Source organism: Dendropsophus ebraccatus, chromosome 6 (assembly GCF_027789765.1).
Source record: "Dendropsophus ebraccatus isolate aDenEbr1 chromosome 6, aDenEbr1.pat, whole genome shotgun sequence".
NCBI classification, from domain to species: Eukaryota; Metazoa; Chordata; class Amphibia; order Anura; family Hylidae; genus Dendropsophus; species Dendropsophus ebraccatus.
The window spans coordinates 114,241,213-114,266,092 of NC_091459.1; the positions used below are offsets into that span (position 1 = coordinate 114,241,213).

Here is a 24,880-nt window from a genome sequence, read left to right on the forward strand (position 1 = left end):
GGAAGACATCGGGGAGTGTGGAGAGGTAACGTACACAGTTTAAAAGGAGCAGGCCACACTGCAGCACAGTGATCACCATTGGAGCCTGTCAAGACGCCATTGACTGGTGAGGTCAGATGGTTTTTCCACTGGTGTCCATTGTTTAACTGGATTTTGACTGTGTTTCTTTGTCCTGTTATTAGAATGGATTGTGCAATGGAGGCCATGAATGGCGTCTGGACACATATGTGAACCCAAGTCCTGCATTTGTCTTTGTCACCTTGAGGTCTGATTCGGGGTGTTTGATCATTGTATTCATGAGTGATTGCACCATGATCCCAGGTGATCTCCCCTTTAAATAGGGACGTGATTGTGGATTCGGGGACCTTTGTGTAACCAGCCATGGGCACCCAAAAAGGACTCTGTTAACTCAGCCTGCTGTTAGGACACACTAAGGATGACCCATATAGGATACAACTATCCATCTATAAATTGGTGCTCATTTATGGAGCCTATGACATAGTGCAGGTAGGGCTGGATCATTGTTGGTTGCATATGCGCTATTACATGTGGAGACGTATGTCAGATGAGGGATTTTTTTTTTTTTTTTATAGTCTATTGCACAGGACAGTATTAGCCCATTCAGCCAATAATTACCCCATGTAATAGGGCTATAAGTGCTGCCCTTACAATAGCCTGAGTCTGACACAGATGATCATTTATTAGGATACAGGAATGTATTAATACATTTTCAGTATACATGTAAAACATGATAAAAAATGTATGGCCTATCCTCGCAGTAATTCAAGAGTAACTGGATAAGATATTGCTGACTAACATGCAAATCCTGTATAGACAAAGCAATGTCTTCCCTTGATGCCAAAGGCAGGCAGAACCATTCCATGAAAACCCGGCACACGCAGTGAGGCTTACAGAGTGGAACAGATGATGTATATATCGATCAGAACAGATGATGTATATATCCATCAAACTCCATATCTGAGTGAGTGTGACTACATCAGACTCCCTTAGCACATTTATTGTATTCTACTTATCTATACATTATCCACATTTAGGGCTCGTTCACACAGAGCAAAAGCAGCTGAATTTCTGCGCTGAATCAGTGCTGAAATTTCAGCCGTTAAAATAGGTGCAGAGCTAATTTCCATTGTGTTGAATGGAAATTCTGCTCTGCAGTTCACACTGTGGAGTTTCCTCGCTGAATGTTCCTCGGCTAATCCGCTTTCCGCCAGAAGAATGAACATGTTCATTCTTCCCCTAGCGGAAGCCTATACAAATCAATGGGGCTCTGATTTTCAGTTTCAGCGTGTAATACGCGCGTTTTCAGTGCGTAATACAAGCGGAAATTACGCGCTGAATCAGCGCGGAAATGGGGGGGGGGGGGGGGGGAAGGGTGGGGAAATCCCAAGACAACCCAAAGGAGGTGATACTAGGGGCCCACAAGAAAGAAATGACAATGTCAGCATGCACACAGCATATGACCACAGCAAAAGTTTCCCAAAAAAAAACATACATACATACATATCTCTGAAATTAGTGCATCTCCATCAATTGCAAAGCGGGGATGTTTTGCCATTTCTGGTCAGCTTCTCTCTGCTCAGCTCTGCTCCTTTTCCTCTGCCAGCTCTGAGGTGATCTGTCCTAGAAAATTCAGGTACCATATAGTCTAGTCTCCAAAGTCTGCAAAATTGTTGTTGGCATCTCCCTCTATTATTACTCACCGAATACTCACTGAATTTCAGCGCTGAATGAATGCGGAATCAGCGCGGATTCCTCGAGTATTCTGCGCTGAAATACGCAGGGATTCCGCTTACATTCTGCTCGGAATTCAGTGTCAGTTGATTTCAGGCAGACATATTTCCTCGCGTAATCCGCCCCTTTTGCTCTGTGTGAACGAGCCCTTATTGGGATGGTGATATTGGATGACATCCAGTGGTCGCTCATAGCTCTGCAAAAACTCAGTTTAACCTACTAGGAGATATTCACTTTTTTCCTGGCATTCATTATGCAATATTACAGTCTTGTTCCTGTTTATTTACTTCTCTTAAATATATATATATATATATATATATATATATATTTTATTTTTTTATATAGGGCAACTTTTGTCAAAAGAATTTTCCAAAGGAAAGGGAATAAGTGTGAGACAGAAACCACTGGGGCCTCCTGTGATCTCCAGAAGGGGGCCCTGGCTCCTTTGTTTTGAATGGAGACATGGGTCAGCACACCGCCACTTCAGTGCTTGACCCCTGTAATACTACGTTCAGTAACCTAACATATATGCTGGGATAAAATTTGGAATAGGGGACCAGATGGGTGCAGACTAGAGATGAGCGAAACTCATCCATGCTTGTGTTCATCTGAACCCGGAAGTCTCAGCATTTGAATACCGGTGGCTGAAGAAGTTGGATGCAGACCTAGGAAATTTTGGAAAACATGGATACTGCTGTATCCATGTTTTGCAGGACTCCCTAGCGTTGTGTCCAACCTCTTCAGCCGCTGGTATTCAAATGCAGAGACTTCCAGGTTCAGAGTTGAGTTTCGCTCATCTCTAGTGCAGATTATCAATGAATAAGTACAGTATGACCCCCCCCACACACACACACTCTTCCCGATTCATAATTCCTTCTTTTTCACTATAGTTGGATATTTTCCTGCATTTTTTTGCAACTAGTATCAGTGATCACCTCGTGTAGTCACAATAGTGAAATAGTGGTCACCCTCACAAAAATCACAGGGCTCCTAGGCAACCTGACTCACATACTGGGAAAGCTAGAAAAAGAAAAAATAATCTTAGGTTTTTCAAAAAGAGCGTACTGCTAATATTGCTATGTATGTTTGTTATTTTTTTGTTCCATTAATTCCGTATTTCTGGGTTTTAGTAATGTCAGCGTGTGGGTGGCAGGTATTACTCTTCACAGGAGACATTGTGGGAGGTTGGAGGAGGCACAAAGGATGAAAGAAAAATACAAGACAATGGACCATATGGATAATGTCCTCCAAATGTGTACTTCATTATCCAGGCTAAAATAGCAATAGCAATGTAATAAAATGGATTCTAATGTGATTCTAATGAGCAGCAGAAACTCCAATTATGCGCTTTAGAAGGACGTTCACACTTGTAGGGTAAATTATATTCTTAATAATAGGACTTTATTTTTTTTTCATTTGTAGAACAAATGCTCCCAGAATGCACTGTGGTGCTTTGGTTATTTAATAGAGCAAATTAGAACATTGGCAAAGCAGCTGAAGAGATGGGATAATTTGACTTTTTCCTTCCACACTGTAATTGGTAGCCACAAATTCTTTAAGAGGAGTTGCTCCCGTGTTTCTATAGCCCTCACTATTCTTCCCAGACAGATTATGGTGGAAAGAGAAAGACTGGGCACGTTGGGTTTCAAATCCAATAGGGTAAACCACCACCAGCCATGTCTAGAAGCGGACCATTTCCCCTCTCCTCATTCGGCCCAGGTAAATAGGAGAGATATCAGATGAAAATACACTTGAAGGCGTATGACCAGCTTTAAGATCCCCAAGTCAACTAAACATGCCACCTTTGGTGGGTTTGGCCGATTGGTCTAAGGTGTATGATAGCCTTCCAATTCTCCACCAACAAATGATTTTCACCGTCCAACTCTTTCAGCCATGCTGATCAGTGGGGGTCTTCTCACACCTTTGTAATGCACAGAAGCCTCATAGAGAACGGACATGTTTCACACCATTCATTGATCTCATGATTGGTGGGAGGTCAAGGTCCATGTTCTGCTTAGTAATGCCCATTTTTTAACACATTTGCATACTCCATACCCCTTTTAAGTCCACATATTGGTATGTTTAGGATCTTATAGGGAATTTGTGGACTGATACCAATGGATTCCCTGTCACCATATAAATAACTCCATAAATTGTAGCAGCATATCCCTCCAGTAGTTTCCCTGCCAAGACATATGCCATCGTCTGACAGAGCAAGGCCTGATGTGCAGACAATTAACAGATGTATTTTTACTTCCAGACGGACACGTGGTCCCAGGATAGGGGCAGATGGATGGGGGTCTAGTGTTTCTGATGCAGTTGCTTTTTTCCATTGCTAAGTATAGCTGGCCAGAGGAATCCCACCACCTCTAGTTACATTGGCCCGGTAATATTGCTAAATGAGCATGATCTGGGGGGATTCGTAGACAGCAGACATATTAATGATTTGCAATGCCCAGACAGATTACTGTGATATTACATTACACACAGCACGCACAGCTCCACTCAGCTACATGGGCAGAAATGTCAATGACTGTTTGTGTGTTATGGGGGTTATAGCAGCCGATGATCTCACATGGGACCAAATCCCCTGTTTATTTGCCTGAATTAACACCCATATTAACCCTGGCATCTGGACTCTGTTTTTAACTATAAGGCCGTGTGTAATAAATAATAGAGTAAGGAGGATTGTCCTGTCTATTAGGCTTGTGGTGTTATTACTAGGCCGCATTGCCGCTGCTTTATAGCATTGCATACACTATAATAAATAAGAGGATTTTGAACACCCCGGCCTCAACCAACACTTTTCACATGGCCACTATTTTTTTCTTGCGAACATAGTACGAGCTTTGTGAAATGAATGAAGATTCCTCAGGAGGAGATGTAAGGCGTCCAAATATAACGTAGTGAAAAATTCCAAACCATAGAGAAATGTATCTGGATCTGCATCACTAGTTTAACCCTGTTGATGTTTTGGTGGACGAGTTGCAGTAATGCGGGAAGACAAATTCCTTACGTGTTGGAGTAAAGCAATGTTCATGGTCTGTAGCCCTTCTGAAACCACAAGCCCTGGCATGACCAGGAAACTACAAGTCCTAGCATAACCTGAAAAGGGCCGCAATACTTCACCTCCATTTTTCTTACACAGAACTCCAAGTCTCCTGCATACAAAGCAGACAGCTGTTTCTGATGATCCCTCCATACACTTGTGCACACGGTTTGGTGTTCTAAATGGGCAAATGGGAGAAAGTCTCTGCCATGTTAAAATCTAATGGTACTTTTACACAGAGCGATAATTCGCCCGATCGCACAATTAACGATTTTGAATGAACAATGTTTTTTTATAACGATCAGCGTTTAGACAGAACGATACATTGTACAGAAAAATCGTTATGCGATCGTTTTGGGATCGCTTAAGCCTATCTCACACATAGGTGAAATCGTTGAAAGAATGTTTACACGGAACGATCTGAGAATTTTTTGCGAATGATCAACGACGATTTGAGAACATCTTGAAAGATCAAAATGAACGATTTCTCGCTCGTCGCTTGATCGTTTGCTGCGTTTACACGTACGATTATCGTTCGAATTCGATCGTTATCGTGCGAAAACGAACGATCAATCGCTCCGTGTAAAAGGACCATTAGTTCCCTCCCACATCATCTGCCACGGGAAGCACCTATACACATTAGATGAGATGGTCATTGATCATGCCAAAATTGTAGGACTTTAAAGGCTACTTCTTTTATTCTTATCATTGATTCGATTAACATTTAAAAAATAAAGTTGCCTATTCTATTTTTTTAGCTTTAATAGGACAATTTTATGTGGCAGATAGAGATGAGCGCAACTCGAGCATGTTGAAGTTGAATACAGCCCTAGGAAGTCCGGGAAAACATGGATACACCCTATGGCCATGTTCACACAACGTAAGTTTAGTATTTAATCATGGTCGTTGTTGCCTATTTGCAACAATGGCCGTGATTAATACTTAACTTACGTTGTGCTGCAGCTAGAGGGAATCCCGGCCGGAGTGTATACACATAGTATACTAACCGGCCGGGATCGCTAGTGGCCACACATGAAACTAACGTGTCAGTTTTGTGCGGCTGCTATTCCTTGAATAGCGGCCGCACAAGCCTGACAAGTCACACAATGGAGCGTGCGACTCCCCCATGGTGAATTGGGATGCGGGCACACACGGATGAACCCGCATCCCAATTCAGCACAAAGAAAAATCATCCGGCTGGTACTGCAGGATGATCTTCACAAACACCGGGTCACAGAACGGCTAAATACTGAGAAAAAATATTGTGTGGGAACATAGCCTATAACTGTATTAATGTTTTCCCACACTCCCTAGGGCTGCATCCAACTTGATATTCAAATGCTGATATTCAAATGCTGAACAATTGGACTTGAGCATGCTCGAGTTGCGCTCATCTCTAGTGGCAGAAGCATTTTCCTGTGCGTACAGCTGGCCCCTGCTGAGCGATGTACTTTGGATGAGCAGCTGACATACGCTGTTCTTTACCCCCCTTCGACTACTATAATACAGTCCCCTATGGAAGTAAATACAGAATATCCTATACATCTGCAGATTGCAGTCAGTGCTGCTCTATAGTGGAGACAGCACCGAAGGGGTTTGCTCAGAAATCTGTGCTGGATTACCGGGTAGCTGTAACATTTGTCCCCATCCATACGACAGAACACCTACTTGCTCAGTGACTAACAATTATGTGGGTCTGTGTGACGTCGGAACGCTTTAGAGTGACAGCCATGAGCAGACTGTGCCATTGTTCTATCAATTTCCCCCCTCGTTCTAAAGCTCTAACCCACACACTGCTCTGAATGTCTTGGCATATGTTATTATATTAACATTAAGCTTTCTAATCCCGCTGGAAGAGAAAACGCATTACTGTTAATTAGCGGCTTTGGGTTTGTGCCTCAGAACCGGGTCCCAAATGATCTTTCAGAAAATTAATAGGCGTAATGAGTAGAGATAATTTTACTGCTAGGATGTATAGCAAGAATTTATTTCTATATATATGGAACATATTGCTTTCCTGTATAGTCTGTGTATGCATTCAATGCTAACCACTTCTTGATAGGAGGAAGGTGATATTACTTCTTCATAAGGTTGACACTGGATGAGAAATTGCATTTTTATGTAATACATAAGTATAATGTATAAGTAATACAGAAACACAGTCTATATGATTGTCCCCCTGCAGACTGCATGGCATTTTCCTCTCTTTCTCTACCCAGTGTAAGCTTTCCTCCAAGATTTCTCTCCCCCCTGCTAACTATCTGATTTAATGTGTAAGTTGCTTTATTTTACATTCAGGAAACAACTTCAGAGTATATGTATAATGTAACACATATTCATTGCACTCTTCTCCTATAAATGATGCAGGAACAGGCTGGAATATAGCTGTGTAGAATAGTATAAAAGACTATACTATTCTGCCATAGATGTCTGTTTTTAACGTGGTAACCTATGAGTGAGTTTACTATGTGTAATTGCCTGTGATCTGTCCTCCATTATCCTATTTCATAAGTCATGATGGGCTCGTAGAGAGCGTGCTATGTCACAGGTTGTACTGTGATAATATATAGGTATATAACTCCATTACACACCATCTTATTAGTATGATAAATCTAATGTAAGCCTTTTATCTCAGGAAAGCCTCTCATTTGGGGCATAAATATGTATCAGTGGAAGCCTGTAAGGATGTTGGATATGGAGCAGGCTTGTGTACCGCATGACCTCGGATAATAGATAACAAGGGATGCTTGGCCGCTCCGAGCTCAGATGCAATCTGTGCACATAACATAACAGCGACCTGCATTATTGTTCTCGAGGAAACTGGGTAATAGATGAAACCGGAACATCAATATCATAGCCATCTAGATTAATTTAACCCTTCAAACTAGAGGGTACTTGTCATTATGTGTTGCCATATGCTCTCCACAGTTTGGCATAGAGAGATGCAGCTTATGGCTGCAGCACGGAAGTTGCTGGGCAAAAGATATTGCCCAGCAACTTCGGTGCACCAGCCCTATTCTAACTAATAAGGTTTGGTTTACATAGTGACATTAGCTGTGCACCACAAAGATCACAATGTCACATTGAGGTGTTGCCCATTAAGTTTGTAAACGACATTGCATTGTGATATGACTGTCACAAAGAAGTTCAGATGTTTCTTAGTTAAAGGGGTAGGATAGCGTATAGTTGCCTGATCATTCGGTTCTAGGTTTTGACTGGGTTGTGGGTCTCGCATGTGCGCCATTGTTCCACTTATTGTCTATGTTTGCTGTAAGATAGCCGAGCGCTGTACCAATAGACAATGCATGAAGCTGCAGTGCATGTGTGACCCACCAATCCATTCCTACAGAAGACTCTGGTTTTAACACTCTCATGATCACATAGGGTCCCAGCAGTCAGACCCCTGGGATAAGTGTTACAGGTTGAAATACCTCTCAAAATTCTGACTAGTAGGGTAGTAGTAGTAGACAGTCCAAGAGTCCTAAACAACAAATCTACCTGAAAACCATAACTATATAAGTCTACATTATTGTACACATGTACCCTATAAAAGGAAGAGATGTATTTTTTACTATATATATTTTTTTTAACAGTGATTACTACTGCCGTGCGCCTTCAGAATGTCAGATGAATATGCATTTGAGCCTCCCCCTTTGTGTCGCATAGTTTTGCATATTGCATTTCTGCTTCTCCGCTCCCTTTTACAGAACAATTACCATAACAATTTACAACTGTTGTTTTGTACCAGAAGACAAGAAAAAAAAAATAAATAAAAGTAAGATGCCGGTGTGAAACTGTGTAAGGGAAATGTACAAAAGCCTTTGATTTTAGTGTTGGGTCCCGCTGCTGCCAGTGTATACTCTCTACCTAATTATTCTCAACCTGAGAAGTGCAGAAAAGACCCCCCTGTAGAGTACGAGAGCGCCAAAGACTGGCTAATTATACTGAGCGCGGTACATGCTTTCCATGCTGAAATCTCCAGACCTTCCGCTCTTAATGTTCCCCTTCTATCAAGACCTATTCAATAAAGCAGTGTGAGGGTGTCCCCGCTGTGCACAGTCCAATCGGAATTCTTTGAAGCTTTGTGTTCTGACACTGTATAAAAGCTATATTCAAAGTTATGACTTAGGAGGCACCAAATATTTGGCAGATTTTGTCTCATTTGCATTGCTACACTTTAAAGCGAATCTGTACCACCAGACATGCCCCCCAAACCACCGGTACTATTCTGTTCCTCAATCTTTTCCTGGTCCTGGGGACTGTCTGTCTACTGGGGCTAGTGTTCTGGCTAAAAACAAATTTTATTAAGGTGGCGCAGTGTCAATAAGGCCTGCTGAAGGTGAAGAATTAGCCCCAGGGGCGTGATGACAAAAGAAAGGCAGGGAGAGAGGTACTGTAGGCCTGGGCACAGATGCTCAAGGCTCCACCTCATTGACACTGCACTGCCTAATTAAAAGTTATTTTTAGTATGAATACCGGCCCCAGGAGACAGACAGACCCGGGACCAGGCATACATTGAGGAACGCAATAGAATGGTACTGGCAGTTTCAGGTGTATGTCCGGCAGATTGACTTTAAGGCTATGTTCACACGTCGTAAGAGACCCCTCTGCCTGGATCATCCCTACATACTTAGGTACCGGCCAGATCATCTGTCTGGCCCTGCACCCAGTGACAGGGTTTCCTACGGCCGCAATTCATTGACTTGCGGCTGCAGAAAACTGACATGTCAGTTATTTGCGGGGCCGCACGGGATCCCGGCCGGAGCGTATACTATGTGTGTACACTCCGGCCGGGATCCCGTTGAAACTAAGGCATTGTTCCACCCTGCAAAAACTACGGCCGTTGTTGCCATCAGGCCTCTGGTCGGACTTGGGGTCCTTTTAGAAGGCCCGATATTCCAACGACCATGGACACAAATGAGCGAGGGTCAGCGGTCGCTTGCAGTTCCTTTACTGGGCACAACCAACAGGGCAACAATATTATAATGGGTGCTGCAGTTCTAGACACATTTGGGGAGATTTATCAAACATGGTGTAAAGTGAAGCTGGCTCAGTTGCCCCTAGCAACCAATCAATCAGATTCCATCTTTTGTTTTCCAAAGAGTCTGTGAGGAATGAAAGGTGGAATCTGATTGGTTGCTAGGGGTCAGTTTCACTTTACACCATCTTTTATAAACCTCCCCCATTGTGTGCCTTATTCCTGTCCTGTCATAGCCTGCATAATAAGTCATGATCTGCATTAAAAAGTTTTAAAAACTGTATTCCCTAAAGAATTGCATATGTAATATAATTTATTTTTCCCCTCAATATTGAGTATCCTGTAAGTCATCTAAGACCCCATTACTGGTGTTGATGTCACACTCCTTCCTCCGACTACCCTAAGTGCTGTAGAATTACATTATGTCTATAATACACATCTCCGAGATACATTTAGACCATCATTATTGAATTGTGCAAAAGGAACCACTGAATTAATCTCATTTGGCCGAGTCTGCAAGCTTATGGGCATAGAAGACGGAGAGGGAAGCAGTAAGTTGTGAGGGACTGTATTTGTTGTGCATAAGATTACCTATACATGGGCACATCATGCAAGTCGACTTAATGGTCAGTCATATCAAGAATGACTGACCAGTCCGTATGATCTTAAAGGGGTAGTTCACAAAATAAAAAATTCTTTCAAATCAACTGATGCCAGAGATTTGTAATTTACTTCTATTAAAAAAAATTCAAATCTTCCATTACTTATCAGCTGCTGTATGTCCTGCAGGAAGTGGTGTATTCTCTCCAGTCTGACACAGTGCTCTCTGCTGCCACCTCTGTCCATGTCAGGAACTGTCCAGAGCAGTAGCAAATTCCCATGAAAAACCTCTCCTGCTCTCTAGACTGTAAAGAATATACCGCTTCCTGCAGGATACACAGCAGCTGATAAGTACTGGAAGACTTTAGATTTTTTTTTTTTCAAACTTGCTTTTACTTTAATTTGCAAAATACTGTTTCTGTTTTATAACATAACAACACAAGGGTGGGGGAGGGAAAGGGGCGAGGGGGGTAACAGTGGGGGACACATGCAGGAGTCACTTGAGATTTTTTAATAGAAGTAAATTACACCAGTTGATTTAAAAGAATTTTATTTTATTTTTTGTGAAAACCCCCTTTAAAGGAGGATATTATCAGGAAAAAGGGTTGTTTGTTCAGATATTGCAGAGAGTCTATTAGAGATTACATAGGGCCTAAACACTATTATATGGAGCTGCTGTAACACATCTAATGGGCTATCATTTACCATAGGACTGTCCTAATAAACAGAACAGATCTAAAACATGATAGCATGATTTAGGATATGATAGTATGGCAATGCATTTTGATGCCAGAGCACACAACAATTCTGAACTGGCCCATGGTTCTTTAATAATATTCTATATGCAATAATATAGTATTAATTATAAGTCCTTTATCATCTTCCTTTGGCCCTCAGAGCTTTCCTTCCACTTGTCTCAGTAGTCTCACTCATCACAATGGTCTGGACAGCTGTGATCCTGATTAGCTGGAAGACAGAGCACAGTTGCCGAAGTAGTTGTCAACCCTCTTGGCAGGCATTCCCAGACTATACATTCCATGGCGCTCCTTGGCTATTTTTAACCTTCCTATCAGATGCAATTTTTTTCCCTTTATTCTTATCAGGTTCCTGCAAACCTCTTAAGGCACCAAAGAATAGTCAACGACTATCCTAAATAAATCCTGTCACCCCCTTAAGTTCATGTCACTCCATATATTTAAACCTTACCGACATTTGGTAACCTTTTGTTCAGGCGTAGAGAACAGAAGACAGTCATCCGATATTTACCAGTCACTTCCACTGAGGACTAAGGTGGGGAGAGCAGGAACAGGATTGTGTTGTTGATTCTATTAGTCTGCCAGCTGTGGGAGATTCATCAGTCCGTCATGGGTCCAATATGGTGACTCAGTTATCCGTCATAAAGGAAAAAACACCTTTGAGGTTAATGATGTATTTAAAAAAAAAACTAGTTCTGTTGATGATTTGGGGACAAAAATGAAAGTAATTTTTATATTCGCTGTGTTGCTTTACATAGGACAACGCTAGAATAATACACCATAACAATGAAGATTGAGGAGTACAGACTGGAGATGAGCGCACTTCGAGTACATTTGGATTTGTCTGGATCTGAACGCTCTGCATTTAATTACCAGTGGCTGAAGACGTTGGAAGCAGCCGTAGAAAGTCCTGGATACAGCTTCTGGGTAGAGTTGATCGAGCCTTGAGAAATCTTAGGTTCGATCGGACTCGAACATTCACGAACCTGCCGCATTTGATTGCTGAAGCCCGGGAACCGCCTGGAATTCCGGGATTCAGCCTATTACCTAGGCTATTACCTAGGCTGAGTCCCGGAATTCCAGGCGGTACCCGGGGTACCCGGGCACTCGCCTCCTTCCTCACGGACTGGGAAGGCATCAGGAATCAAATGCAGCAGGTTTGTGAAAGTTCGAGTTCGATTGAACCTAGGATTTCCTGAGGTTCAATCAACTCTACTTATGGGTTGCATCCAACTTCTTTAGCAACCGGTAATCAAATACCAAGAGTTTAGATACGGATGAACCCAAAACCCTCGAAGTTTGCTCATCTCTAGTACAGATATATGAAAAATGATTTTTCAAGATTAGGGATGAGCAAATTTGCTGAAACTTTAGGTTCACACAAACCTAAACGATTAGAATTTGAATCCCGCTTCCCTGGAAGAGGGGGGAGCAGCCCAAGGACTGCCTGGAAAACATGGATACAGCCCCTTTGGGGGTGGGGCTGGACTTAGCTTTGCAATGATTCGTTCTCACTGGAAAGAGGAGGACCTGGGATAGTCTTCTCTCAGAGCTCACTTTACAAGGAAACTGGCTGAGAAAGTGTCATGTGACCAAATCTTTTCTTCCTTACATGTGACCAATAAACAAAAATGTTAACCTTTACATTGACAAAACACCTCAGTGTATGCCGCTTAGCAGTGTTTGGCAGTGTGACAAGTAAATGGCAGTACATACGGGAAACAAACCATACCCAAACACAGTTTAGGATATTTAGGAGGGTATTCCTCATCCACATGACAACTCTCTAGTCATAGTCATCTCTAGTCCATGCCAACTCTATTAGTGATGAGCGAATAGTGAAATATTCAAATATTCGTATGAATATCTCCCGAATATTCGAATATTTGATTGAATATTCAATCCCATTAAAGTCAATGGGAACAAGTATTCGATTATTGAAAAACATCTATTCGACCACTTGGAGGTAAAAAAAGGAAGCTGGGGGATTTGAACGCTTATTGAATATTTATCGAATATTCGGCAAACTATTCGATAATATTTGACAGATCGAATGCCTTACTATTCGATCGAACAGTATTCGCTCATCACTAAACTCTATATGATCGGTGGGGGTCTAGTATCTGAGAATGAAGGGGGCGCTGAGTTAGTGTAGCAGTCTGTACCCTGCTGAGTCTGTTTTTCGTACGGTGTTCCTGATGACCATGCCAGTGGACTAGGAGGCGGCATAGTAAGAAGGGTCACCGAGGTTCTCTAATGGTTTTACGCAGATAATGCAGAGCTCTCAATTTGCTTTTTACTGTAACTTTGTTGCTTTGGTGAACTTCCTGGACGGAAAGTTCATAGTCTGTGTTATTCGGGAAGATGTTGTCTGGTTTACCTCTCCAGATTGACTGCCAGACTTATAGAACTGTAGTGGAAGGAGGAGCAGAGTCCTGCCACCGCTGCATTGCAAATGGATGATAAGAGCCAGAGGCGACGGAAAATGTGACACACACACAGTGATGGATAATGTCATGTCTTCCAGTATAAACCGTATAGTGAGCGGAACGTGATTCATCCCCTCTCTGTAAAAACAGTGCTGGTAATATATACTGTGCATCCTGATGAACTGCACAGTACGTGGTGTTTATTACCGCAAACTATAGTGCCACCTGTTGGGGATCATTAACATTACAATACTTATTCATTTACTTACTTAAACTCAACATCTCATAGTGTATCTATGGACTCTATTACCCCCTGCTATAAATGCGCTGGAGAAGTCATCAACCGTACATCCCCTTAAGATATGCGGCCAATGGTTGATGAGTTTCGACCGATCATAATCAGCCAATAACTAATCAACCTGTGTAATAGACCTGACTCAATTACCAATATACTGATATATATACTGATAGATAGATAGATATTATAGTAGTAATATTCTTGTTTATAGGGGGCAGTATTACAGTAGTAATATTCTTGTATATAGGGGCAGTATTATAGTAGTTATGCACAAGCCAAAAAGATATAAATGGCTGCACATCGCACCTATGGTTGACATGAAAGCTTGTTCAGCTACATTTAAAAACCAACATCAGAAGTTAGTATATAATTTGATCAAACCATATTGCCTCATGTACCAACGTGCATGTCTCTGATACACGAGTCCCTAACCAAAAAAAAATCACTGTGCCGGTCAGCAAACACAATCCCCGCTAAATGTGCGCAAGCAGAGAAGGGGGGCCATGGAGTGGCCCTGCAACCCCAATGTCACAGGACCAAACCCCAGAGGGCCCCCCCGAACCCCGCAGGCACCGCCGGCGGAAAAAGTGGACGCCAAGCAGCACAAGTGTGAATAAGCTCTTACCGCTCATCATTCTTCTGCAGGTAGCGTAGGGACCCGTGTGAACCAGGGGACATGCACGTGGTACACAGGGCTATTATGGTTTGATCAAATTAAATACCGACACCCTGACAGTTTTTAAAATAGGCCTAGCGGCACTAGTATTAGCCATATGTGGGTTGTGCAGACGCTCCTCTCTCTCCATGTTGTGTATTATAGTATTTATATTCTTGTATAAAGCAGCGGTATTATAGTAGTTATATTCTTGTATATAGGAGGCAGTATTATAGTAGTTATATTCTTCTATGTAGGGGCAGTATTATAGTAGTTATATTCTTGTATATAGGAGCAGTATTATAGTAGTTATGACACGAACTGGAGAGAATGGAACCGCTGAACATCCCATCTATGGCTGATACTAATGCCGCTAGGCCTATATTAAAAATCAACACCAGAGTGTCTGTATATGAATTGATCAAGCCATATTGCCCCGTGTACCACCGCGCAGGTCCTCTGGTCCACACGGGTCCCTACGCTAACTCCACACCGTGTCGGCCAGCGACCGCCAACCCCGCAAAGCGTGCACATGCAGGGAAGGGAGGCCATGGAACGGCCCTGCAACCCCAATGTCACAGGACCAGACCCAAAAAGCCCCACCAAAACCCAGCCAGCACCACCGGCGGGGAAGGCTGCCCCCAAACGACACAAGTATGGATATGGTATTACACTTACCATTGCTGCTCTCACAGAATGGGGAAGACATAGGGTCCAGATATGTGAGCACAGGCATATCCTGCTAATTTTGGTCATGTGGGTCTTATAAAGGAGTGCTAGCTGTTCAGAGAGGGAGAATTGTAAAACACGAACTGGAGAGAATGGAACCGCTGCACATCCCATCTATGGCTGATACGAATGCCGCTAGGCCTATATTAAAAATCAACACCAGAGTGTCTGTATATGAATTGATCAAGCCATATTGCCCCGTGTACCACCGCGCAGGTCCTCTGGTCCACACGGGTCCCTACGCTAACTCCACACCGTGTCGGTCAGCGACCGCCAACCCCGCAAAGTGTGCACGTGCAGGGAAGGGAGGCCATTGAACGGCCCTGCAACCCCAATGTCACAGGACCAGACCCAAAAAGCCCCACCAAAACCCAGCCAGCACCACCGGCGGGGAAGGCTGCCCCCAAACGACACAAGTATGGATATGGTATTACACTTACCATTGCTGCTCTCACAGAATGGAGAAGACATAGGGTCCAGACATGTGAGCACAGGCATATCCTGCTAATTTTGGTCATGTGGGTCAATTCATACACAAAATTCTGATGTGTTTTTTATTTAGCCTAGGGGCACTAGTATCAGCCATAGGTGTGAGGTGCAGCACTCTTTTTCTTCCCTAAACCGCATTATAGTAGTTATATTCTTGTATTTAGGAGCAGTATTATAGTAGTTATATTCTTGTATATAGGAGCAGTATTATAGCAGTTATATTCTTGTATGTAGGAGCAGTACTATAGTAGTTATATTCTTGTATATAGGAGGCAGTTTCATTTTAGTAACATTCTTGTAGGTAGGAGGCAGTATTATAAAGCTTATATTCTTGTACATAGGAGCAGTATTGTAGTTGCGAGCGCTAGTCTAGTATCTTTTCTGATTACATCTACCTGTGCTTGTCATTGTGTGACCTCATTCCAGCTGCTTTCTTTATACTAGTAACATTGATATTTCTAAATGGAATATCCTAATATTTTTTTTTTGATGATTTCAGGTATGCTGCAAAACGGGAAGAAGTTTGATTCATCCAGAGACAGGAACAAGCCTTTCAAATTTCGGTTAGGACGGCAGGAAGTTATTAAAGGATGGGATGAAGGCATTGCACAAGTACGTGAGATCCAGCAACTTTAACTGCCACTTACTACATTGCACAAAATGCGGATCCAGCGGGAGGACCGCCTGGAAAACTGGGATACAGCCATAGCCATAGGCTGTATCCCAGTTTTCCAGGCGGTCCTCCCGCTGTATCCACCCGCTGCACGGAGCGGCCAGACAGCAGGAATCCGATGCCGAGCGTTCGGGTTCAGCCGAACCCGAACCTTGGCGGGTTCGGACCATCCCTAATAGAAATGAATGAGGCTTTAACTTCCATGTTTCATTTACAATGTTAGACACAGCCCATGGACAGGAGTGGCACTGTTTCAATGCAAATATTTGACCTTCTTTTCAAGTTCCATAAAATCCTAGGACCAGGACATTTTAGTCATTTTAGGGCCATAGAAAAGTAAGTTAACTTGTTTATTCACCTCCTCAGGGTCCAGTGTTGTCTAATGCTCCAATCACTGGTCAGCAAATAGGCTGGCGGGAACTATGACTGTAGGGATCCTGCTATACAGCCTGCCGGGGATAGTCACTAAAACCCATAAGAACAGTCAGGGATAGGATTACATTTGTAACAATACAGCATAGACTCTATACTTGCTTTTTACTTTTCACATGAGGGTGATTATTATATGTTCCAATCTAATGCAATTGAATCACAAATACTGTATATGAGACTGTTGAATACCAACACCCAGCACTCCTGTCGATCAGCCGCCTGCCAGAGATGTGGTGCCACCATATACAGAGCAGGAAGCAGATAGCGCCGTACATGTCTAGCGGCCACTTTGGGTTACTGCAGCTCAGCTCCCATACACTTCAATGGCAAATGAACTGGAGCAACACAGCTTGCTAGCTACACAATATATGGAGCTGTCTACTTCCTGCGCTGTTTTACTGTATATGGCGGCACTGCAGCAAACAGCTGATCAAGAGGAGTGCTGATTATTGATCCCTGAGGATAAATGTTGCTTGGAAACCCCCCCCCCCTGGAATAAATTCAGACCTTATCACTATATGGCTCAGTTTTGTACATATTAGGGCTTCTACTCAACCTTGATATGCTGCTGAAGTTCCTGCTGAAGCATCTGCCCCCGGGGCATAGTGCAATGATTCATTGGACCCTGAATATAGAAGATACTTCAATGAAGAAGATCTGCATACATAGGGGAGATTCATCAAACATGGTGTAAAGTAAAAACTGGCTCCGTTGCCCCTAGCAACCAATCAGATTCCACCTTTCATTCCTCACAGACTTGGAATCTGATTGGTTGCTAGGGGCAACGGAGTCAGTTTCACTTTACACCATGTTTGATAAATCTCCCCAATAGAATGTTTGACAGAGCCTGTATGCCAGCGCTTGGAAACTGTATGGGCCCTATTACACGTAGTGATAATCGTCCGAATCGGCCTGATTCAGCCTATTATTGTTTCATGTAATAGATTGTTTCTTTAGGCCCTGACCTAAACTCATGGGTAACGTGCAACAGCGATACACGGCCAGCAATTCACCAAAGTTTTATAGTACTTATCCATGCTCCCGGGCTCCTCCTGTCGTCTGCTTAATCCCCAGTCCTGAGCGCTGCAGTTTCAGAGCGGCCTGTCACAGCTGACAGGCTACTCAGTCAATCACTTGCCATGGCGGTCCCAGCCAGTGATTGGCTGAGCGGCCTGTCAGTTTTGAGGGGCCGGTCTGAAGTTGCAGCGTGGGACCAGGGATTAAAAAGAGCGCAGGAGGAGACCAGGAACATGGATAGGTAATGTAAAAACTTTTTGGGCAAAGACTGCACGAACATTGCTAATGATGTCCGTGCAGTCCTTGCTAAATGATTATCAGGCTATGTAATAGGCCCTGTAAACAAGCAGCAATCTAGCAGATCAGTGCTTGTTTACAGTATTGATCGGCCGGTGTAATAGCACCCTATGACTATTGTAGGAGCCATCATGCCCCCAGGCTCTGTGTCGGTGTACATAGGGAAGGCTGAGCTCTGCTCATTGACAATGTTATCTACAGACAGGTGTGAATACAGTACGTCGCCCACCTTGGGCTTCTGTGTGTCAAAATGATTCTTAGTTTTTGCTGAGCTGGGAAAAGATGGTCCGATTTGTTCTTTCTATACAGAGATAGCTGCAAGCCTCCTGTCCCCAATGTGGCACCGATATAAATGGTGCTGCTATTTTTACATGGTAGTATAAAATACTTTATAGCTGCTCTCTATGTGTATTTTCATCTTGGCCTCATTTTAGCCTGGACGTCTCCTGCTAATACAAGTAGCCTATGATTCATCACTGACTGGCGGCTAAGATACTTTTTATAGAAAGGCTAATTTCTTCAGCTATGGGACTGCGAGTATATTTGGTGGGGGGGAGTATTGCCTTAATGGTCTAATTGTTACCATGGTATGAAGAGCACTGGCATTTATAGAGTTTGTATAGTTTTTATTGTAAACATGTTTGTTTGTGACTATTCATATGAAAAAAAATCCTGTCCAGTTTTTACACTGGAGAACACAAATTAAAGGGAACCATTCACCCCGTGGCCCCCATTAGAAACAGACATACAGTGACATAAAGGTCAATATACTTACCATATCGCTCCCGGTCCCGTCCCGGATCTCGTTGTTGACACGGAGAAATCGCTGATTCTTCTTCTCCCGCCCATTATGGTAATGAGCTGAGATGAGTCCAACGTCCATAGGAAACGACGGACGAGTCCAACTTATTCATGAGGTCCTCTTCTCGTCGCCGCCCATCCACGCCTCCTGGAACTTGATTGACGTCTTCAGTCTTCAGTCTTCTGCCGAATTCCCGCGCAGGCGCCGCTGCGATGGTCTCGTCACCTCTTCTGCGCCTGCGCGGTAAACAGGATGCGTGTTCGAGCCAATCGGCGCACGCGCAGTAAACAGTGGAGCTGCAGAGCGGCTTCAATTGTGAACTGCGCATGCGCCGAAAACGACCGTCACGGCGCCTTCGCGGGATCCGGCGAGAAGAAAGAAGACGAGGAGGAAGAAGACCCGGCGTCAATCAAGTGTCGGAGGCGGGGAGAAGGCTGGACTTCGGGCCGGCGGCGCTCATTACCATAATGGGCGCGAGAAGAAGAATCGGCGATTTCTCCGTGTCAACAACGAGATCCGGGACGGGACCGGGAGCGATGTGGTAAGTATATTGACCTTTATGTCACTGTATGTCTGTTTCTAACGGGGGCCACGGGGTGAATGGTTCCCTTTAAGCTGACACTCCGTTTACTGCAGCTCACTTTTAAAAGGGTTATCCGGCAAAAATAATTTTCTTTCAAATGAACTGGTTTCAGAAAGTTAGATAGATTTGTATTTTACTTCTATTTAAAAATCTTAAGTATTCCAGTACTTATCAGCTGCTGTATGCCCTGTATTAAGTGTTTGTTTGTTTGTTTTTTCCTTTCCAGTCTGACACAGTGCTCTCTACTGCCACCTCTGTCAGAGACAGGAACTGTACAGAGAAGTAGTAAATCCCCATAGAAAACCTTTCCTGCTCTGGACGGTTCCTGTCTCGGACAGAGATGTCAGCAGAGAGCAGTGTGTCAGCCTAAAAAGAAAACTAGTTATATGAAGGTAAGACGGCACTCCGCTGGTGGTGGTGCTCCTGGTAGGCACAGGTCCCAGCAAGTAGTAGAATAAAGTCCTGGCACTCACCAAATTCTTTTGTGTATTTTAATATGGTATTTACATCATACAGGTACAATACAGGTACAATAATAGGACCTGTATGATGTAAATACCACATTAAAACACACAAAAGAATTTGGTAAGTGCCGGGACTTTATTCTACTAAAAAGAAAACTATTCCTGCAGGACATACAGCAGCTGATAAGTATGGAAAGACTAAATAGAAGTGAATTACAAATCTATATAACTTTCTAAAACCAGTTGATTTGAAAGAAAAATATTTTCGCTGGATAACCCCTTTTAGCTTTGCTGTATAGACTGGGACTGGGTGAGCGCAGACCCCTTTCTACCATCACTCCCTGGAGACTGTTCTGTACAGATCATTTTCTAGCTGTGTCCTCCTTATTATGATACGCAGGAATACAGTGTAGGATGGCATCAGTATATAGACATGACAGGATCAGCCCATTCACAATAAGTGACATTTAGCGCTCAGGGAATAGGCTCCCTTCTAAACTGCTGAGCATATGTCCACCTGGCTTGCTGTAAAGCGACCTCTAAGTGTTATTAAATGGGTAGTTCAGCAGAAAAAAAAATCTTTAAACTCAACTGGTGCCAGAGATTTGTAATTTGTAAAAAAAATCTTAAGCCTTCCAGTACTTATCAGCTGCTTTATGTCCTGCAGGAAGTTGTGTATCCTTAGTGTGGTCTTCAACTATGAGTTGCACTACAGATGTCTGAATGAGGCAACATGGGCCCCTCTGCTACAACCTACATTCCTGTTGGGGACTGCAGGGCTGTCTAAGCTCTACAGTTCCTGATCCCCTGATCCCCAGCAGGTCCATTAGAATATACAGTACCTGGGAGAGGAAATGCTCATCACTGTTTCTGAGCGAGGTAGCCTCTGAACTGCCTGTGATCACTGCTTAATGAGGAGCAGCTTCTCTTTGGGTACTATATATTCTAATAAGAACATACGGGGATAGATTTATCAAACATGGTGTAAAGTGAAGCTGGGTCAGTTGCCCCTAGCAACCAATCAGATCCCATCTTCCATTCCTCACAGACTCTTTGGAAAATGAAAGGTGGAATCTGATTGGTTGCTAGGGGCAACTGAGCCAGCTTCACTTTAGACCATGTTTGATAAATCTCCCCCACCGTATCTAAGAGGGTGTGGGACCCTGCTCTGTAGGGGCCAGGACCAGAACTGCGGTGCTTAGACAACCCTGCAGTTTCCGACACAAATGTTGATGGCAGCAGAGGGGCCTGAGTTGCACCTTACCGCTGACACTTAACAGGAGTCAAAGCAAAAAAAATAAATTACTTCCCGGAGTACCCCTTAAAGAAGGAAGCAAACAAGTTATTTATCATCTACAAATTAAAAGTAGTAAAATAGTAAAACTAAGACATGAAACATTCCCTTTAAATGGGATATACATGATAAACACTGAATATTTTTTTTGTCTTTCTCCTTCTCCAGATGAGTTTGGGTCAACGAGCAAAATTGACCTGCACACCAGATGTTGCATACGGAGCCACCGGACACCCAGGAGTCATCCCGCCCAACGCTACCTTGATTTTTGATGTGGAGCTGTTAAGAATTGAGTGAACGTATAGAAGGGCAGGCTGAAAAAAAGATCTCCAAAACCATTATCCACCTCTTCCTTTTACTGACCACCTCTACCACCACCACCACCCTCACTGCTGGAGAAGTCAACAAGATCGAATAGGGCCACCTCAGCAGAAAGGGGCCACACAAGTCTTCACAATAACCATGGCACTGTCAAAGCAGACTGCATTGGCTTCCATTGCAGTCTTCTCTGGCATAACTAGGACAGGACTATGGAATTTATGGTCTTTTAACGTAGGTCAATGTTAGCGGTGACTCCAGGCAGGCTCTTAGCAAGGTCATTCAGATATGAGGAACTCATTGATCTCCCATGGCATCTTTTTCATCTAGATCAGTGATCCTTATAGAACTGGTTCATACTCGAGATATAGGAGGACCTTCTAAATCACATACATTCCACAAAGTTACTGTACACAACTTTTCACTGTTGAGAAAGTGTCTGTAGGATCGTAATATATTGGTGGTGTCATTCATTGGCTGTTCATAGGCCGGAATTCATCTACCTTTCATCACAAATCAGTTAAAATATGAATGTATCTGATGTGTGGCCGGTTTGAAGCCAGAACTTAAAACCATCTGCTGCTGATCCTTAAAGTCGTCCTATTCTTGGCAGCTAAAAGAGGCAGTCCCTAAAATCGAAGATCAAATGACATCGACCAGTATAGTTGAGTGGAAAATCTTCAAAAAAAACAAGCAAACAAGAAAACCCTTTACATTTTTTTACATAGTCAGCCCTGTCTTGAATATAGTATTTATTATTATTATTATTTTTTTGCCGTTTAAAGTTGGCTAACTTGCACCAAAAAATGGCCCTGCCTGATTTAATTAAAAATATTTGTATTTTGCGTGTAATTTTTTAAAAACTTTCTTTTATTACGAAATTTTAATATTGTTTGAAGCTGAAAAAAAAAAATAACTTCAAACACTTGCCAAAGGGGCTGCCTCTTTAAAGGGCCTTAAGGAAACCTAACCTGTTACTTTAGTAGTAGTATTATTTTTTATATACACATTCATCAACGTATCTTCCCAGATCTTGGCCTCAGCCCAGAATTAAAAAATAAAATGAAACAAAAAATTGAATGAAATAAAAAAAAAAAATACACAAAAAAAAAATTTGCCCCACTAGAAGGGGGCAATCATTGCTGTTATTGTCATTTTATTTTCTTAAGTGATGTCTGTGTTTTTTTGTCTTGAAGCTTAAGAAAATGTGTTGCATTTTTAAGAAGACAAGCAAAGGGAAAAATGAAAAAACTACTACAATCACAAATAAGTCTGCTATTTTGGCTCTAACACTCTCTAAGTTGTACATTTTGTTAAGCTCCTTCCAGTGAGATAAATGTTTTTGACAAGTAGGTGTTAATGGAAGTAGCCATTTTGTATGGTGAGCTGACTGTTATGAGAACACAATCTAGCTATGGTTCCTGTTACTTTCATATGTAAATTCAGGCCCAAAACTCCAATTTATGGTTTACTGTTAAAAAGTTTGTATAGGAAGACAAAAAAGGCCATTTCCCCCCCTCAGAAACAGCATCACATGTGTTGTGTCTGGTTTTGCACCTCAAGCACATCCAAAGGAGTAGGGCTGAGCTGCACATAAACCATGTGTGGTGCTTTTTTTTTTAATTCAAATTTAAAAAATTACATTTTGTTCTAATTGGAAACTTTTTGGAGACTCCTGTTACCAGTGTGAGAGCTGATTTTTTAGTATAAAGGGGTTCTCCCTGCCAAGATTGAAAAAACAAGGAGGGCAGGGAGTGGTGGAAACATAATAATAAAGAGATACTTACCTGTTCCAGTGGCCCTGCAGCTGCAGCACCATTGCTCACTGTCACCCTCTGCTCTCCTTAGTCTCCTGGGTTCCTGTGTTGTCACAACACCACAGGAACTAGCTGCAGAGATGTGACCGCAGAGATGTCCTGCCTCAGTCATGGGGTGGGCCTGTAACGTCACAGAATTGGGAGATACGGAAGACCGGTAGTGCTGTGCCAAGGTAAGTATCACTTTATTATTTAGTTTCTACCATCCCTGCCCTCCTTTTTTTTTTTTTTAACTTTGCCCGATTTGTCCGATAAGAAGGAAGAACAAGTAAAAGAACAAGGGGGACCCCAAGCTGTGCTCTAGAACTAATACCGCAACCTCATTTCTCAGGGTTCACTGAATAATAACTGCTGCTCAACAATGACAATCGGCTCATCAAACAAAATGGCTTCCTCCAAAGTGTGTGGGGAAGGGACAGAATTTTTTTTTTCTGACTCCGATGGGCCGTCTGGAAGCAAGAACTTTTAATTTGCATGTGACATAACTCACACTACAACAAAAATATAAACAAGAAAAAGCCCACTGCCTTACAGTACACTTAGGAAAGGAGGTGCTCGGGGACATTCTCAGCACATTCTGCGCACAAATGGGCATTAGCTAACGGTTATCTGCTGTATCACACCGACTCAGTCCTGTAAGTCTTGCTTGCTGCTGATCTAAAGAGAGCCTCTCCTTTAACTACGTATATACAGATCTATATATAAATATATATATATTACAAAGACAAATAAATTTTAACAAAATCATTGTTGCTTCATAGATGTGTTCTTTTGTTTTTTTAACTTTTTCCTTTATTTGCAACTTTTTTCTTTCTTTGCCAGTGAAGTTTTTTCTCCATAGTTGGTGGGTGAACAAGAAACTCTTTCTTATGGCATTCCTTCAAAGGGAACTTGTCATGATGACCGACCATCGAGCAGCATGAAACAGGGACAGACTCTTTTATTATTATGATGTATGGTTTAGTCTGTGGTCACACAAAATAAAAAAAAATAAAAAAGAAGCAAACAGGCTATGTTCACACAACATATTTTTTATTACAAGAATGGCCGTTGTTTTCAATTGAAGCAACGAACGTTCTAGTCATAAAAAGTGTTGGATTGAAGTCAATGCAATCAGCGGCCATTGTTCACACAATGTACTGAACAACGGCCATTGTTCGCTACAGCCGTTAAAATAATAAACATATTTACATCCATACGATTGATGTTGTGACCCCTGGATAAGGCCCCGTTCCCACTGAGCAAAGGTAGCGGAATTCTGCTGAATGCCGTTAGCCTCCCGCTCATAATGGGAGTCTATGGGAGGTGCGCGCTCCTGCTCTGTACGCGCTGAAGAATGAACATGTTCCACTGCGGAATTCCGCTACCTTTGCTCAGTGGGAATGGGGCCTAAAGGGATAGAGAAGTGTGTGGCCAGAAGAGCAGTACAGTCTTCCTCCCCACTGAAAA

At 42.7% G+C, this 24,880-nt stretch overlaps 1 protein-coding gene across 2 annotated transcripts in view; it reads left to right on the forward strand.

Moving 5' to 3' along the window:
- FKBP1B (FKBP prolyl isomerase 1B) overlaps window positions 1-24,178 on the forward strand; it is a 58,220-nt gene extending 34,042 nt beyond the window's left edge. For both annotated transcript variants that reach the window (XM_069975698.1, XM_069975699.1), the window contains exons 3-4: window positions 16,234-16,346; window positions 21,465-24,178. In XM_069975698.1, coding sequence (XP_069831799.1) covers window positions 16,234-16,346; window positions 21,465-21,593 — 242 coding nt within the window. In that variant the 3' untranslated portion in view covers window positions 21,594-24,178. The remainder of the gene's footprint in view (window positions 1-16,233; window positions 16,347-21,464) is intronic.
- Window positions 24,179-24,880: the final 702 nt, after the last annotated feature.